The sequence below is a fragment of the Leptosomus discolor genome, chromosome 15 (genome assembly GCF_034619465.1).
Source record: "Leptosomus discolor isolate bLepDis1 chromosome 15, bLepDis1.hap2, whole genome shotgun sequence".
Classification (NCBI taxonomy): Eukaryota; Metazoa; Chordata; class Aves; order Leptosomiformes; family Leptosomidae; genus Leptosomus; species Leptosomus discolor.
Genome location: NC_141405.1, coordinates 15,142,161 through 15,159,347, shown reverse-complemented (window position 1 = coordinate 15,159,347; position 17,187 = coordinate 15,142,161). Strand labels below are relative to the sequence as shown.

Sequence of the window (17,187 nt, the reverse complement as noted above, 5' to 3'; positions counted from 1 at the left end):
TCCAGACATGGTGCCACATCCCCAGCTGCATCCCCCCTGCTCCTGCTGCCCCAGTCAGCAGATGGGGGTTTCCTCTCCCCAGGTGAGAAAGCAGAGTGGATAAAACTAAGCCCTGGCTGGGAATAACTTGGGGGGGACCCCCCTTTTCCATCCTGGCTCTCCTTCCGTGGTGGCTTCATGCACCATCATCTATCCAAAAGCAAAACATCGGGGAGAGATGTTTCCTACGCAATGGCTTTATGGAGGCGTGTGTCTGTGTTGCCCCGACCCTGCTAAAACCATCCCTGCTGAAAGTCCCCACGGGAAACAGCCCCTTGAGTCCTGGGGCCTCGTCCTCACTGGATGCCCACCAGCTCTGTTATGGGGGGAGCGTGGACCATCAGCTCCTCATATCTCCGGAGGAAGAGCCGGAGCCTGGAGGTGTAGGTGTCCTCGTTGTACGGCAGCTTTTTCTGCTTCAGGTACTGGGAGACAATGGGTTTGATCTGCAAAGGCAAAGACAAAGTCACCTCTGTGCAGGATGTCCTAGTGTTTGCACAACGTTCCCAGCCTGAGGCATCTCCAAGCTTGCTGCAACGTGCCCAGAAAACCCATCCCACAGGCCCCAAACGGGGCTGGGGCAGCAGCACCAGCTATAACGTCTTTACCGTGAAAATTGAGAGGAAAGTGTGGTTTCCAGTTGCAGCAACATGGTGAGTTCACCCTGGCAAAATGCCTTTGCAGGACTCCAAATTAAGAGAGATGCCCTAATGAGGCTTTAACAAGGGCCAGCCACGCATGCTCACAACTTGCATCCGTAGTTATCCCCATGTGCCCATACAGCTGGCTCAGGGACCGGGCTGGGAGGCTGCCAACAGCTTAATTACCCCTTCCCTACAACACGTCTTTGTGGGAGGCAGGTCCTACCGGCCCTGTGAGCTTGAGCAAAGGGCACGACCTGAAACCCACAGGTGCTCCCTCTCCCTCTTCACTATTACTTAATTTTTCCCCCAGCTTGAGACTGAAAATAAATCCACAGCGTTAAACGAGGGGAGATCTGGTGCTGAAGGGCAGTGCATGGACCTGACTTGGGGTTCTCTTGAGCCAGGGCAACATTCAGAGCCCGCGCTTTGAACACACCCCACACCTCAGAGCAACAAGTACGGGCATGACCAAAATTATAGGATATTTGCCTGGACGCCAGCTGAACCAAAAGCCAGACTGCACGGCACTGGAGATGCTCTCCCAAGGGAAGAGCTGGGAGGATCCTGGACCACTGGGAGGCTGCTGCAGGCTGGATTTGGGACCAGGGAGCAGAAACCCAGGAGAAACAGGAGTGGGGACGGAGGGAGGTGGGCTAGGGGCTGCTGCAAAGCAGCGAGACGTCTCTAGCATGGGGGGGAGAAGCACAGAGAGGTCCCGTGGTGGGGAGAGCTTGCAGCAGGGTGGCGGTGAGACGGATGGTCTCATCCCTGTGTCACCTCCCAGTGCGCTCGTCCACCCCACGGGGCTGTCTCACCTTCAGGCACATGTTGTCGGAGAGGCTGGGGAAGAGGTGATGCTCCACGTGGCAGCTGATGAGTGAGTGGCCAAAGGACCAGTCGAGTAGGGCGTTGCGGGGCAGGTTGAGGACGCCCAGGCTCATGAGGTGGATCCGCTTGGGTTTCCGATCGGCCGCGAACATGGGGAGGCCAATGTGCTGCGGCAGAGGGAGGTGGGGACCCTGAGGCACCTGCCACCACCCCCAGCCCCTCCTGGCAGAGCAAACCATGGCTCCGGCTGCGCAAAGGCATGAAGGTGCTGGCCAGGCTGAGCCACGTTTTGGGGTTTGACTGCCAACCCCAGAGCTGGGTTCGTCCCTAAAGTCGCTCCACCCTGCACTTGTCTGTCCACGGAGCCACCGAGGAGCACCTGGGCTCTGTCCCCCAACACACTCACACTTTGAGCCACCAGCCTCTCACCATCCCAGCACCTGTAACACCAGCTGCACCGACACCTGAAAACACACCAACCCCCCAGCCTTGCGAGCCACCACGCTGGACATCACCCTCCAGCCCTTCGCACCCATCTGCCCTGATGTTCTCCCGGGGCCATCGCTTTCCACCCCAGCACCGTCAGCCTGATCCTCCCTGTGACAACATCAGCACGAGGGATGTGACAACCGAGGCTGTTCGCCTTAAGCTGACAAAAGCTCCAGCCAGCAGCATCAGGGCTATGTCACTGACACTGGGTGGTGGCTGGCCTGTCTCCAGCACCGTTGGGACATCTTGGAGCTGCGGCTCTCTACCTGGAATATGTTGACGTGGATGTAGGGATGGGCCAGGAGGGAGCGGATGAGCAGCATGCAGAGCAGGGCAGACCACGGCGACTGGAAGCCCGAGACGTGGAGCAGCAGCCAGTAATGGCAGTAAAGTCCCAGAAACATGCAGCAGAGTGTCCGGAGAGCTGCTTTCCACTCCACTTTCCTCAACAAGTCTGTGTGAGGAAGAAGAGACCGCACATGGACAAGGTGATGCTTCCCCACTACTGCTGCTCCAGCAGCCAGGCTGCCTGGCACACTGATAAATCTACAGCCCAGCCCATCCTTCATCTCCCTTTCCCCAGCCTGTCAACCTGTTGTTTTTTAGGATTGGGGCCAGGAACCCCCCTCAGGCAGTGGGGCAGAGGCTCCAGCTGTGCATCATCCCCTGGGGATTTGGCTGCATCTTTGTTTCTTACAACTTGCCAAGTCATTGTCTGCGTTTTTGGCATTGCCCAGAGCTGTGTGTTCAGCCCAGTGGGGTTCCTCAGCTTCTTACTATTTTCTAGGCTGTTCTCCCCCATCATTTCCTGGCACCATTATTTCCCCCCGAGCCACTGCCTTGTCTGCCCGAGCTCGTTGCATCCCGGCCCCTGTAGACCCCCACACCTCCACCTCGCACACAGTCAGCAAAGTCACTGTGATGCTCTGACCAACCAGAGACCTACATGTAACACTGAACCCTGCTATGGCCAAGGGTCTGAATTAAAGGAGAGCAAATTTGGGGTTGCTTCAGGCTCATGATGGCTTTTGCCTGAGCTTCCAACACTTGACCCAACCATAGGAAAATGTGAAGCGTTTCTGGGCACCAGCAGAAAGGAGAGATGCAGCAGATGCCTTCCCCAGAGCAGATGCAGCATCACCTATGTTTGCTGCAGCCCTGTGTCCCACTGTGGGCTGGTGTAGGCCATGTGGTGCCTTCAAATAAAGCAGGACCCTTTGGTGGGGTGAGACCTGGATGGTTATGAGCTCACCATACCCAGCACCTTGTCCCAAGGCGGCTGGGACACGTACCAAGAGCAACCAGAGGGGTTATGATGGGCACTGCGAGAGGGGCGATGAACATGTAGACATAGCGGTTCAGGAAAGGAAGCTTCCAGGTGCTGGAGTCCCCCAGGCCGATGACATTGGTGTAGCCATGGTGGATCTTCACGTGGTTGTAGGTGGCCTGCTCAACTGTGAAAGCTGAGCAGAGCTGGGAGGGAAGAGGAGGGAGAAGTGATGCCTACAGCCGTGGCACCAGGGGCCAGGCACCACCTAGTCGCAGGAGAGGTACTGAGGGGTCTTGATCTACACCCAGGAAGAGGCACCCAGGGGAGATGCTCTGCACCCCATAGGCTCCAAACCAGTCTGGAAATAGACTGGAAACAATTCCCACTGTTCCCCACAACGCATTATCCCGCTCTTCAGCCTCCCACTCCGCTGCTTCCAGGCACAGCCCCACAAGCAGGGACATTCCTGGTGCAGCATCACTTTTCATTTAACCCTCCTGCACATGGATCAGGAAGGATTTGGATCCATCTTGTTCTCCAGTGGCCGTTCCTGAAGGGCTTGGGGTGCTGGCAAGGTGTTGAAGAGGTTTTTGGGGGGCTGTCACCTGGATCCTGCAGCCCTGCTCACCTCAATGAAGAACATGGCCCACACTTTGCCCCAGGATTTGGACTCGGTCAAGGCGTTGTGGCTGGCCAGATGGCTGCCTTTCACAGTCAAGGTGTGATGCACCACACCAAGGGTGAGGACACCCACCAGGAAAGGGATGGCCTGGGCTGACTGCAGGCACAGGAACCCTGTGGAGAAACCAGCCAGGCAGGAGCTCAGCCACGGACCCATGCTGCAGCCCTCCTCGCCTCTAAGCCGGGTGGAGGTGTTGCTACACCCGGACATGCCGGCCACTGCCCTAAACCTGTTTTTCAGGCGTAGTTACAGGTATTTAAACTGCCCAAGCTGGAAAACTTCCCTCCAAACAGCCCAGCACAGCTGGACCAGCCACGCTCGCCTTAGTGCTGAAGGTTTGGCCATTTCCAGCCATGATGGCACCGGGCGCTGCGGGTGCCAGGTCCCATCCCACAGCTCTGGCTGGGATCCTGCTGGTGACATACTACTCTGCCAGGGTTTCAGTATCCCCAGGAGTTCAAAAGCAAAAGAAGACACCAGCTGCAGCTTTCCGACCGCGCTGCCGGAGCCCTGCGCTCAACCGTGTCCCCCTGCACCCACCATGGCTGTGGCCATTGTCACCAAAACCACCAGGGTTTCCCTGCCCCATGGTGGGGTACAGACAGGGCACACCACTCCCTGTTCTGCCCTGTGCCTGTCTGCCCAGGCACCATCCCCTCACCCCAGGCTGTACCTCAGGTGCCACCATCCCTTCACCCCGGGCCGTATCCCAGTTGCCACCGGCACCCGCTGTGGGTTCCCAGTGGGGTCAGGATGCCCCATGGCACGGGGTGAAGGGGTTATTGCAGCTGTATTACAGGCTTAATAGGCTTCCAGCACAAAGTTGTACCAGTTGCTTCCAGCAAAAGCCGCGAGGAGGCAGCGGGACCCCCTGGGACACCCATGGCTCCGGTTTGGGAGGGCTGAGCCGGGTTACCTGCTGGGAGCAGGAGGAAGCTGCAGGTGAGGATGCCGATGTCCACGCCGTGCCGTTCCCACCAGCTGCTGCTCCTCACTACCTTCTGCACCAGCTCCGAGAGCTCAGCCATCAGGGCTTCCTCGTGCTGCTCTGCTTGCCGTGGAGCCCCCCTGGGAGTCACGTCCCCATCACCCAGTGCCGGCCCTGGCTCCCAGCCCTCTGCCATCACCTTTGTCCCACTGCCATCGGGTGCCGGCGTGCCCTGGAGCAGGGGGTCCCCCGTCCCCCCAAGCTGGGGGGTACCGCTGACCTTGCTGTTGACTTGCTGTCCCCTCCGCCTCACCAGGTCCCCATCCTCCAGGGACAACTCCCTGCCAAGCAGAGGTCGCCCAGATTAGCACCCACAGCACCCCGACCCGCCGCAGATGGGCTTCCCGGCTCCCGCTGCCGCCGAAGGACATGGGAAGGACAGGGACGGGAAAAAAATAAACACCCCGAGGAGGAGGCAGCCAGGGAGATGGCCAGAGCGCCACCCAGCCCCCCACCCCAGGGACACCCCAGCCACCGCAGCCCCCTACTCACGCCAGCCCCGGGCCGGTGGCTCTCCTGGTGTTGGCCATCCCGGGGCAGCCGGCCAGTCCGTGCGGCACCGCACACGGTGTGCGGTACAGCGATGATTTGGAGAAGGGAGGAGCAGAGGAGGAAGGGGAGGAGGGCGAATGCAGATTAGCAATGGCAATAATGCGCCTTGGCGGCCCATTTCGGGGAGCAGCCGTCGCGGCGGGGCCATGGGGAGGACGCTCGGTTGAGGGCACGGGGAGGCGAGAGCAGCAGGGGAGGGAAGGAGTGGAAAAAAGATGGAGAGAAGAAGTGGAAACACTGGAGGTGAAGGAGCTGAGTGCCAGAAATAGCCTTGAGAAACCCAAGCAGAGCGCTGAGGGTGGGGATAGGGTTTCACTCCTGCCAGGGCATGGGAGCAAACATTGCCCGTCCTGCCAGGAGCCGTTTCGGGGAGAAAACCAGCTTTGCTTTTTTTTTTTTTCACAGCAAGGCTGTAGGAAGGAGGGGGCGGTGCACGGCTGCGCAGCTTGCCTGCCTGCACCTGCCTGCCTGCCCACATCGCTGCTGCGGAGCTGCTCAGCACCCTCTGTGCTGGGGGGGGGACACGACTGCAGAGCCCAGGGGCACCTGCCAGGGACCAGGTCACCCCAGTCCTGTGCCTAGCAGCTGAGGCACCCAGCCCTGACCCCCACAGGGTCTCTCTTCCCTTCTGGGCTGTTTTTTAGGAATTTTGTAAGAATTTCCTCCTTTTTCCATTTGCTGCCTCCTGACTAATCACACAGACACAGCACAGGCACCCCGAAAGCTTTGGGGATGCTCATGCACAGACCAGCACCTCCCAAGCTCCATTTCTTTATGGAGGAAGGCTAAAAACACATCACTTCTTGGTGTGGCACTGGATTTCTTCTTGCATTGTTATTTCCAAAACCCGAATCAGATCAACTAATCCACCAAAACCTTGACGAACACTGACATCTAGCACATCCATAGACAAGGCTGCTTTGCTATACTCTTTGCTGGGGTACCTCAGCCTCGAACTGGGACAGACACAGCGCCTCCAGTAACAGCGCATCAATGCAGCGACTCCCAGGGAAGCAAACCTTGCGCCCAAGCCTCAGGGGATTGTCATCATACCCTAGAAAAAAATTAATAACAGTTAAAAAAAAAAAATCACACCTGCTGCAAAAGGTGCAGAGCCGAGGGTGCATTAGAGACCTGCTGAGGTTTCACTTCTACTGTAAGGGCTTGTATGACGAAAGATCATTTCCAGAGCCAGGAGCACTAACGAATTACAGCAGCGTCTGAAGCCCAGCAAGCTGCAGGGCTGGCTGCAGCCAGCCAGGTCAGTGATTCATTCCGATACGCAGCGTGGCTTTCATCACCCGCTCGTTAGCGAGGGAAGCTGTGGCTGGGAGAGCACCCATGGGTGCTGCTGGGCCAGGGAGAGGCGGGTTTCAGACCCAAAGAGTGCACCAGGTGGGGAGCTGGGTCTGCTCCTGAATGGTGCCTTCGTCACACCTAGGATGTCACTGCGAGGGCCAGTGGCAGCACGGTGACAAAGCCCTGCTCCGAGGGTGCCAGGCTGCCGTTTGGCACGGCCAAAGGTGAGCAGTGGTGGAGCTGCCGTTGCACAAGCACAGAACGGGGCAGAACTGGTTGTGTGGTGGTGGCTGAGGAGGAGGAGGTGGGGATCAGCCCCACAGCCAAGACCAACATGAGCCGTCAGGACCCCACTGCAGCCGGCAGCAGAGGCAGGCACGTGGCATTGCTCGGTCTCGTGCCACCGCTGGGACCAGAGACCACCTGGGAGAAAAGAAGAAATAGTGGGTTGAAAGCCATGTGGGAGAGGCTGAATTTTGGCTTCTGGAGAAAAGCGTCAAACCCGTAAGAGCTTTGCCCTTTGAGCTGCCGCAAAGGTGGGAGTCACGAGGCTCACGGGAGAGCAGCAGCCGTAAGGAGTCTGCAAAGCTGTAAGGAAGGCCAGCAGATTGGGGGTTCTAGCCCTAAATCTGGTTCCTTGCAGAACTCCATTTTCAAAACAAACTTTTAAACCCCAGGTTAAAAGATTTCCCACCACACACAGGCCAAGCCATGCAATCCCACTGACCCAGCTGAGATTTTAGGGATGAAAGCAAATGCTGACTTGGCCCTTGCAAACACCTCCAGTTTAGCAGGAAAAACACATTAAAGACTCAGAAATCCTTCGGCACAGCAGGGCAGCTGGAGGGGATCAGCATAATCCCTGGAGCAGCGAGCTCTTGCCGACGGCTGCTGACCCCGCAGTCATCCCTCACCCCGGGCAGCACAGGGGTCCCACAAGCAGACCCCACTGCCAGCCCCGAGGATTAAGCCCGAGCCGCTGCCCTCATCTGACCTCCAGCCCCTCTGCCCCCAGGACCAAGCCCAGCCCTAGCTGGCACCTGAAAAGTCCAAATCTGGGCCCCAGCAGGGTCCTTCCATGTCACTGCTCCCAAATGAGGGGAAAATGGGCCGTTTTAGTGTGTCACAAAGGCACGCATACCAAGCTGGCAGGACCCAGCAGCCACAACCTCTCCCCGCTGATCCCCCCTGAGGTTCCCCCAGCCTATGAGGCAGAGCCTGCTGCAGCTCCCAAAGGGGCCGTTTCCAGCCCCAAATCCAGGAGCTGTTTGCAAAAGTTGCAGTATTTGCACCCCAGGGCTGTGGTGGGTTCGCAGAGCCCCCTTGGCAGTCCCTTCATCCCTATGGCCACCCACCCGGCACGCCCTCCTCCTCCTCCGAGGGAGGAAGGAGCACGCTGCAGGGGCTGGCAATGGGGCACCATCAGCTCCCCCAGCTGCTGCAGCCAGACACCCCAAAACCAGCGCCCCACCTTCCTCTGGCATCACTAGGGCTGCAGAAATTCACTTTTTTAATACCTGGGTTTGGGTGGGGTTTCCCCCCCACACTTTCAGGCCAGGCATATCTGGGTAGTTAACTTAATGAGGGATTAATTACCACCATCCCCTCCCCAGCAGGGAGAGTTTAAGCATCATCCTCTTTTCCTTTTGGGGTCTGTCAGAGGCACAGGGTCCTCAAGACGAAGAAATTTGCAGTGTAACACCTCACCCCAACCTTCTCCCTGAACCCGATGGCCAAGCAAGGAGCTCCATCTGCAGGCAAAGCCCTGTCTTCATCACCCCCAAAACCAGCTCCGTCTCCCCCAAATTCAAGCCCTGGCACAAGGGTGCTTGGCATATCCCGGGCTCCACGGCTGAGCAGCTTCCACAGCTGCTGTCAAGCCAGGAGTTTGGCTCTTGTTCCCACTCACCCATCTGCCCACCCACAGCGGGGCTGCCCCATGGCCAGCCAGGGCACCCCAAACCCTCCATCCCTGGGGCTGTGGGATAAGGAAAGAGCGAAGGATGAGCTCAGGAGCCTCGGGGCAGGCACCAGAGGGAGTCACAGCTCCATGCACGGCTGTTCTCGCTGTCTTTTTGCCAAAAGTACAGGATGCTCAGCCCTGGGCTGGTGGGCTCCCAAAAGACAAGACCCATCCTCATCCATGTGCCAGGGTGAGGAGCTCTCAGGGGGTGCCAGAGGTGGCACAGCCACCGAGCCCCAGCCCATGGGCTACAAAGTCACCTCCCAGGGACCAAGACCTTGAGTGCAGCCACAGCCTCTCTCCGAGCTCTGGCAGTGGCAGGCTGGGACGGGGCTGGCAGGGGCGGCAAGATGCCAGATCTGTCTGGGGCCATTCGGTAGCCCACGTGCTCCCAGCCCTGCCAAGACGCGGCAAGGCCGTGCTTTTAACTTTAAATAAATACCCCCCCCGGGATGTCTCACTGTTTGCAGGGCACAAAGAGCCACTTCAGGCAATGGAAAACTTCCCACTCGCTCTTGGCAGCTCCGGGAAGAAACTGGAACCCAGCACTGGCTAATCTGGCCGATCTGTTTGCACCAGCTGGCGTGGCACAGACCGGATGGTGGCGGGACAGGGCAGGTAAAGCCACACTGCCCTGTCCCTGGCATGGGCTGCCGGGGCGACACCGCAGACGGGGGCTGATGGTCTTATCCAGGCTCTGTGTTGGTCCAATGCCACCTCACGCTGCCCCAGCCCCCTGGGAGGGAAGCGGCCGAGTGGCAGAGCTCCACAAAGGGCATTGACCAGCCAGAAAGGGGGTGCAAGCCCCACACGCCCAGTGTCATTCACACCACCCTTTGCAGCGCTGCCAGGTTTTTTCTCGTCCCCGTTTGACCTCCAGGTGGGTGCTGAGGCGGGGGTCCCACGTGGGGAATCGCTCTGCTAAACCTCAGCGATGTTCACCCCAGGGTGAGAAGAGTCGGGATTTACCGGCCAGCAGCGGCCAGGTATGGAGACGTCGACTTAGCTCCTCGGTGCTGCAAGCATTAGGGGCCACATGGCGTGGTAGGATCTGAGCCCTCCCAGCTCGGGGGTTGGGACAATGGTTGTCCAGGTCCTGGGCAGGCCAGCGTGCTGCTGTGCTGCAGGGATGGACCACGAGCATCCCCACTTGCGGAGCGGGAGTGGACCCATGGGACTGCCTGTGCGGAGTGGGAGGCTCTTCCTTGCGTGAGGGCGGACACATTCCTGGTATCAGCTACGCCACGGAGGGGAAAGCAACCATCTTCCTCCTACCCTTTTTGATAGTCATCTGCAAACACAAGAACCCCAAAGCTGAGGGACAAGCTCCAGGTCTAAGTCCCTGCCTTCCCAAGGCTGCAGGTCCATGTGAGACCCACCGCAGCGGCTGGTGCAGGAGGTTTATTCAAAGCCGATTGCACGTGAAAGCCAAACCCAGCACAAAGCCCGGCCCTGAGCCCTTAGACATCCCTGCCCAGGGCTGAGTCACAGCACCAAAACCCATCCTTGCCCATGACCACCCCAAATGCCCCTGGGGACTCGCTGCATATCCACCACCAGCGGTTTCGGCCGCCACCGCCAATATATCCTGATACCGTACCCGGACCGTGTTTTCAGTTTTATATATCAGCAGTGAATAAAGCAGTTGTCATCCGCCTCCTGCTCCAGCACGGCTTAATTTCCAAAGCCTGGCTGGAGGTGTCAACTAATCACAGACTTCCTCCACTTAGCAGCTCAGGGTGAAGGTAATCACTGGTTTGGGTGCCGCTGCTCTTGCCCCGACCGAAACTGCTTGCCCCCACCCCTCGGTCCCTGGCGTCACCACCTGGGCAGGTGTTACCCAATGCAGGTGCACGGTGGAGATGCTGCAGGCTCCATCCTGCTCCGCTTCCAAAACGCCAAGCCTGCCGTTGGTGGTGCCACCAAGGGATGGCCAAGCCCTCTCGCCCACTAGCCCAGCAGCTCTTTTGAGGCCCTGGAGGGCTGGGGGGTCCCGTCCCAGCAATGATGGGTCCCGAGGAGGGAACCAGCCATTGCTCCAGTACCGATCATCAGCCAGCAACTGGAAAGATGCTCCTGGGTACAACGCCCAGGACCTCCAGTCCTCAAAAATTAAGTACATTTATCCTCGTAACCACAGCACTGCCCAACCCCAGCCCTCCCACCCCCAGCTCCCAGGTGCCCTCCTGGTCCCCAGGCCAGAGCCACTGGGGACGGCCACACACGTGTCCCCACGGGCAGGCACCCAACCCGCCATCTCCCCGGCAGCCGCCCACGTGAAACACTTACCGCTCAGTGCAGGCAGGGTAACTCCAGCCTCCATCCTCTGCCCTCTCTAGGAAAAAGAGACTTTTCCAACATTCTCAGCACATGGAGGGAGGACGAGGACCCCGGCGAGGTTGTTCCAGGACAGCACTACCCAGCACTTGCTGCCTCGGGCTGATCCACGGTGCTGAGCAAGGACTGTTTGCCGGGGTGGCTCAGCGTCACTATCCACAGCTCCTTTTCAGGGCCGGGTCTCCCTGCCAGCTCCCACCACCGGTTCTGCAGGCTAGAAAGGGGCCGGGAGGGAGGGTAGGGCTCCAGGCCAAGACCTTCTTGCCTTCTCCCCCAGGGAGTATTTGGACATGCTCTGGTGGGGCCACTGCATTTGCCCAGTTTAAGAAACCAGAGCTAAGGTGGGCACAGACCAGTACCTGCGTCTTGACTCTGTCGCTGCTTTTTGTGGGATCAGGACATATTGAATTCATGGAAACCAGGATTTCCTGCAAGACAGAAAGCTCCCCGCTCACTAAGAAACCCTTGAATGCCTTTAATTGGCAAGAGGAGGGGTTGCACAAGGATGCCCCTGCGCCCAGGATGGGGACTGCCCTTCGCTGGGCATGGGACTGTGCTCTGCCCTGGCATCAGCTCTGCCCTGGCGCAGCAGGGTGGTACCATCACGGGTGCAAACAGCAATGGGGTGCTGCGGTCCCTGGGAAGGTGCCCAATCCCATGCCACTCCGGCCAGAGGGGTGGCGACGGCAGCCGGGGCCGTGACGTACCCTGCTGTGCCCAGCAGGCAGTGCCTGGGAGGGAGTGAGCTGCCCAGCCCGGGTGGGAAGCCAATGCACTGTGTCACTCCTTTGGGCTGGAAATTTGGTTGGGAGCCAAAGGGCTGCCAGAATCCAGCTGGACTCCACGGACGCACTCCCATCTCCCCAGGTCTCGCACGGCTGTAACCTACTTCCCTGCTTTCGGCTGCTGCAGGGAGGCGATGGTCGAGCCGAGGGGACAGGGAGAGGGTCTGCTGTCCCAGCTCCACCAGACACAGACGGGCTCCATCTCCCTGCCAGGCCTGGGGATGCGTCCGGCCGATATCCCACATGTCCACCCTCCACACGTGGGGCAGCCCCCAGCCCCGGGCAAAGGGGATTGACTTTCTGGGGCTGAACTGTCCCAAGCCCTCTTTCCCCGGGGAAGAGCCCATCCTTCCTGGTGGGCACAGGCAGCCCACTGGAGCCCTGCTGAACTTGCCTCTTGCGGGTGCCACTGCACCAAGAGCAGTTTTTGTTTCTTCTTCAAAGTGAGTGCCCAGATGCGCCCTGCCAGCCAGAGGGATAACTCACACGCTGCCTGGCAGCTATTTCATCAGCACGGTTGGACCCATAAAACCAGTTAGCTTGGAAAAACAGGGACTCTTCTAATGATACCTTTGGAGCAGTGGTGCTCTGGATCCCTGTCCACCAAGGGAATATCTGGAGGAGCCTGGAGGAGGTTGCGGGTTAGCTCTGGCTGGCACGCAGCTGCATCCCCAGCCCTGCCAGCAGCACTGGGTGAAGGAGCTGTCCTCCATCCGCAGTGCCCAAAACCTGGCATTTTGCAGCCTCCTAGGAAAAAGGAACACCAGGAAAGCTGCTAATCCTGCAACTGGTTTTGCCACAAAAACCAAGTCTCCACAGCACTGTTCCTCTAGCTTTCACCCTCCCACCGTGAGCCGTTTCAGGCAAATCCAAGATGCTGCTCCTTAATCCCAGCCTGGGGAAGTAAGAGCCTCCCTGACCCAAGCAACCTCACTGGTGCATTTTATTATTGACTTCAGTGAGGCCCTGCTGGGATTGGGGTCAGTGGCAGAGCTCCCCAGCGGGAGGGCAAACTGGGGCAAAGTGAAAGAGGGAGGAGACCCATGAAAAAAAAAAAAAAAAAAAAAAAAAAGAAGGGCTTAGAATAGAAACCAGGTTAGGGCTAAACTGTGGGTGGTAGCAGCTGTCACAGCAGGTAGAGTTGGCTGCCACTGCCAGGCCAGGGTACCTGGGAGACTCCAAGACATCCTCACCAGGTTTGCAGGGTTGCTGGTTCTCCAGTTTTGGGAGTCACTGGGCTGGAGGGCACAGTGGAAGAGGGGCTGCAGGGACAAGCCCGTGTGCAAAGACAACAAGAGCTCAGCCCTAAAACCATCCTTTCATCCTGCAGGGTCTCTTTTGGGCCATCAGGTGGCTGGGGCTCAAGACTTCCCCTCCAGAGGGTCCTTGCTGCCCCAGGAGATCCACACTCAGGGCAGACACAGAGACTCAGCAGAAATAGGGACTCATATCACTGTTCCGCAGAAAAAGTGGGTGCTTTGTTTTCCTTTCTTCCTGAGTGAGAAAAGAACAATCAACAATGAGCCAAGCTCAACACAAGGTGAGATAAGACCGACCTCCCACAGTGCTCACGGCAGCAGGACAAGCGTCACCGGGCACTTGACACAGCCTGGAGTGTCCTCCCAAAATACGCAAAGGGCTCATGAAATGTCGCTGGCACCAGGCTGGCACCCACTAGCTCAGGGAGCTCACGGGCGGCCAAATCTGCCAGCAAATGCAGGAGCCGTCCCGCAGCCAGGTCCCCAACTGGGCCACAGCCAGCTGGAGCCAGGCAGGGTTAGGGCAGGGAGCTGATAGCGGGATTTACAGAGTGAGGCCGGAGTCAGTTCTGGGAATAGCCCTGCTGCCTGGCACGAGCCCGCTTCCCAAGCAGGATATCACCTACCAGCACACGGCATAGGTGATGCCCCCGGAAAACCAGGTGATTTACTGGGAAAACCATGACTAAGACTTGTGTTTTGTTGGAAAACGGGGCGAAACCAGCGTCCTTGGAGTTGATGGAAAGTCACCTTGGAGCACCTGGGATTCAACCCGTACGTGGACCGATGGCTTTCCTCAGCCCACGGATCACTTGTCACCCAGGACTTCACTCCATCTCTCCAGACCAGGAGAAAACCTGCTGTCAGCCATAGCGAAAAACATCCCCATGACCTCTATTTTCCCCAAAAAAGCAGGTCTCCCTTTCCCATAGTGAAAAGTCCTGTGGTCAACAAAATCACCTCTCCAGAAGGCGAGTCCACAGAGACATCGTGGGTGGGTTCCCATGCCCAGCTCCTGCCCCACTGAACTGCCAGGCACATTGCCCTCAGCCCCTTGGGAAGGCTCTGCTGGTGGCAGGGCTGGAGAGGAGCCGGGGTGGGGAGGACATCTGGGGAGAGATGGCAAGTGCTGCTGGCAAAATTGGGGGGGAAGAAACAGCGTAAAAGGGTGCTGTTGTTTAGCCTTCAGTCCGAACATGACTTTATCCTGCTGTTAGGGCTGGGAGAGCTCTTGAGTGGTGAGAAACGGAGCTTATGGTCCCAGTCAGAGAGGAATGCACCCATCCCATGTCAACCTCTCCACCCCTGGTGTCCACAGGATGCTCAGGGAGGGCCGGGGACCTGCTCATCCCCACCGGCATGGAAAGCCACCCAGGACTCGCAGCACCTATCTTCTCTGCATCATGTGGGGTCAAACCAGCCCCAGCTCAGGGACACTGTCCCCAGCTGGCCATGGAGCTGGTCCTCTGGGGAAAGGTGGTTTGAGCACGTGGCATTCCTGCCCAGCAGAGCTGAGCGCAGCCCCGGGCCGGGTGAGTAACACCTTCAGCCGGCTGCCTCGAATACCGGGTGGGTTGATCTATCACCCGGTGCTGGCGGGCAAGGAGGCATGCTGCTCTGCTGGCACACAGGGGCCCCTCTCAGCACCTCCAAAATGCCTCCTGGGGAGAGTCTGGGAGCCTCTCCTTGCTCCTGCGAATGGGACTGACCCAGCTCAGCACCACATCCCAGCGCCACCTCTTGCTCTTCTGTGCTCTCTTCTACCCACTCACTCCAGGCAAGTGATCCCCCTGCCCTCCTCCTGCCATGGCCCCTGAGCCACCAGCCAGGGGCCCTGCTGCCTTCCACTCCAACCACCCCCAGCCATGGCTCTTGGGCACCATCAGACCATCTTCGCTCCTCTCCAGGTTGGCTTTTGCCCCTCTATGGGTGCTGCTCAGCCTTGCTGTGCTCCTCCAGGAAGCCTGTGCATCCCTTGTGGGTACTTCTCCAGGGTGCCACTGCGCCCAAGGCTTTCAGGAGGGATGCCCAGGGAGGGGCAGGGGGCCAGGCTGTCCCCATTCCTGCAGGCGTTATCCCAGAGCCGGAGCAGGGCTCCGGTCAGACATGCCGGTGGCTGCTGCCGGCACCCTGCCCACATGGGCTTGTATAACCTCTTACGTCAGGCAGCGCTGGGCCACGGCCGAGCCGGCTCCTGCTTCTCTCCCTGCCCACACCAGCCCGGCACCGCAGCCAGTCCTGGAGCCCAACGCTCCGGGGTCCCGCTCTCTGGAGATCCCTGCACCTGCTGGGTGCCCCATGGGCCCCTCTGCCCAGCAGCCTTCCTGCAGGGAGGCTGGTGGGTGCTGTCACCTGGTCCCTGCTGCAACCCAAGGGTGCTCGTCCTCCACCTCAGGACCCTTTGGGGCACAGTCCCGCTTCACACAGAGCAGCCTTTGTCGTCGTCTTTGAAAGCAACCAAAACCAAAGGGATGTTTTTATACTTCTCCCAAGGGAGAGGGGGCAGGATGTGGCCAGGGCTGCTCCCTGGCCAGCAGCACAGATGAGCCCAGCACAGCCTGACTGGTGCCCAGAAAGCCTCCACCTCCCCAGCCATGCCTGCCCTGCTTTCCAAACCTGGCCAGCCAGGTTTCGGGGTGCTGGAGGTGTGCCAAAGCACCAGGACAGCAGGGTGAAGGCATTCCCTGGCACCAGAGCGGGCAGGACACTGTGCCAAGAACAGCACGCGCTGCTCACCTCCCCTTCCCAGCCCCCCAAAACACGAGCAAAACCCCTGGGGAGATGCTGCCTGTGGGTACAACCAGTGGCCGGCTCATGGCTGCCTGTCAGTGCCCTCGAGGGTTGCACAGCACCCACAAAACCCACAGCCAGGGTCTGCACGCCCCTCGGCATGGGTGGCTGAGCCCATAGGCTGCTGTCAAGCACCCGCTGTTGCCCCTCGGGCATCACTCGTGGGTTGCAAAGCGCCGCAGGGTTTGCTTTGGTGCTCGGTGCTCTTATGTAAGGGAGCAGCAGAGCAGAGGGGATGAGCCCTGCTTTATAGGTCAGAAAATGGAGGTGCGGGGCAGTTAGGGGATTGGGCTAGGTCAGCCCGTGAGTCAGTGGCAAAGGAGGGACCAGCGCGGCAGAGGCTTTATTAGCTGATGAGGGGTGGAGCAAGGCTCCGCAGGCAGGCGAGGAGCCACGCCGAGACACGGCATCGACCGAGCGGGGTCTCGCTCTCCCGCCCAGCGCTTCCCCCAGCACCTCGACCTGCTGGCGATGCAGCCCCGGCCACGCTCCTCCTCCTCCTCGCCGTGCCCCTGAGGGGCAGCCGAGCCGCTCACCCCCCGCCGCAGCCCCAAACTTGCCCACGGCGCAGCCAGGAAGGCGGTGATGGAGCAAGGTCAGTGAAACAGGTTTCTCCTCCTGGGTCCCTCGAGCAGGCGTCCTTCCTCGCGCGGGCTGGAGAGCTGCAGGCTTGTTGACAGCGGCTCTCGTTAGCTCGGTTATTGAGCGGGGCTGAAGGCCGGGCTCTCTGCTCCAGAGGTAGCAGCTCGGATGGGGTCACAGCCACCTCGTGCATCTCCCCGTCCCTCCCCGGGCAGGTAGCCATGCTACTCAGCCTTCCCTGGCCTCACGGGACCCCGCAGGAGCCCCCTGCCTGGGGAGCTGTGCTCTGAAACACCAGCGGGGCCAGGGTGGCTGAAATAACGGGTGTTTGCGTGGGCTCTGCTGTGCCAGGGACCCAGAGGCTTTTGGGGATGGCAGCCGCAGTTGACCCAGGTTCCGTGGCCTGCAGCCGCCCCCGGGTGCTGGCACGCCAGCCGAGCTGCCGGTGCCAAGCTCAGGGGTTGTTTGTGGCTGTGGAGAAGGGCCAGGCTCGGGGTTTATCACAGCTGAGGTGAAAGGCAGCATCTGGGCTGGCTCCCAAGATCCTTTCCCTACCCTGTTCAGGCCTTCCGCTGTCTTGTTGGAGCTCCTCGCCAGCACTGCCCACGGCCGGTGGCACTACATGGCAGGGACGGGGAATCGTGGGGGTCAGCCATCCCATCCATGGGCGGGTTTCCAAA

The 17,187-nt window shown here is 59.4% G+C and overlaps 1 protein-coding gene across 1 annotated transcript; it reads right to left on the bottom strand.

Annotated features, from left to right (window-relative positions):
* Positions 1-335: 335 nt before the first annotated feature.
* On the bottom strand, positions 336-12,121 carry FADS6 (fatty acid desaturase 6). The gene is made up of 15 exons (XM_086473537.1): positions 11,981-12,121; positions 11,451-11,519; positions 11,174-11,298; positions 9,724-9,935; positions 9,216-9,333; positions 8,701-8,769; positions 7,294-7,379; positions 6,437-6,546; positions 5,433-5,650; positions 4,869-5,221; positions 3,899-4,065; positions 3,293-3,473; positions 2,267-2,454; positions 1,499-1,678; positions 336-485 (listed from the first exon to the last, which is right to left on the bottom strand). The coding sequence occupies exons 1-15, from the start codon at positions 12,119-12,121 to the stop codon at positions 336-338; spliced, it is 2,367 nt and encodes a 788-aa protein (XP_086329663.1).
* Between the last annotated feature and the right edge of the window lie 5,066 nt (positions 12,122-17,187).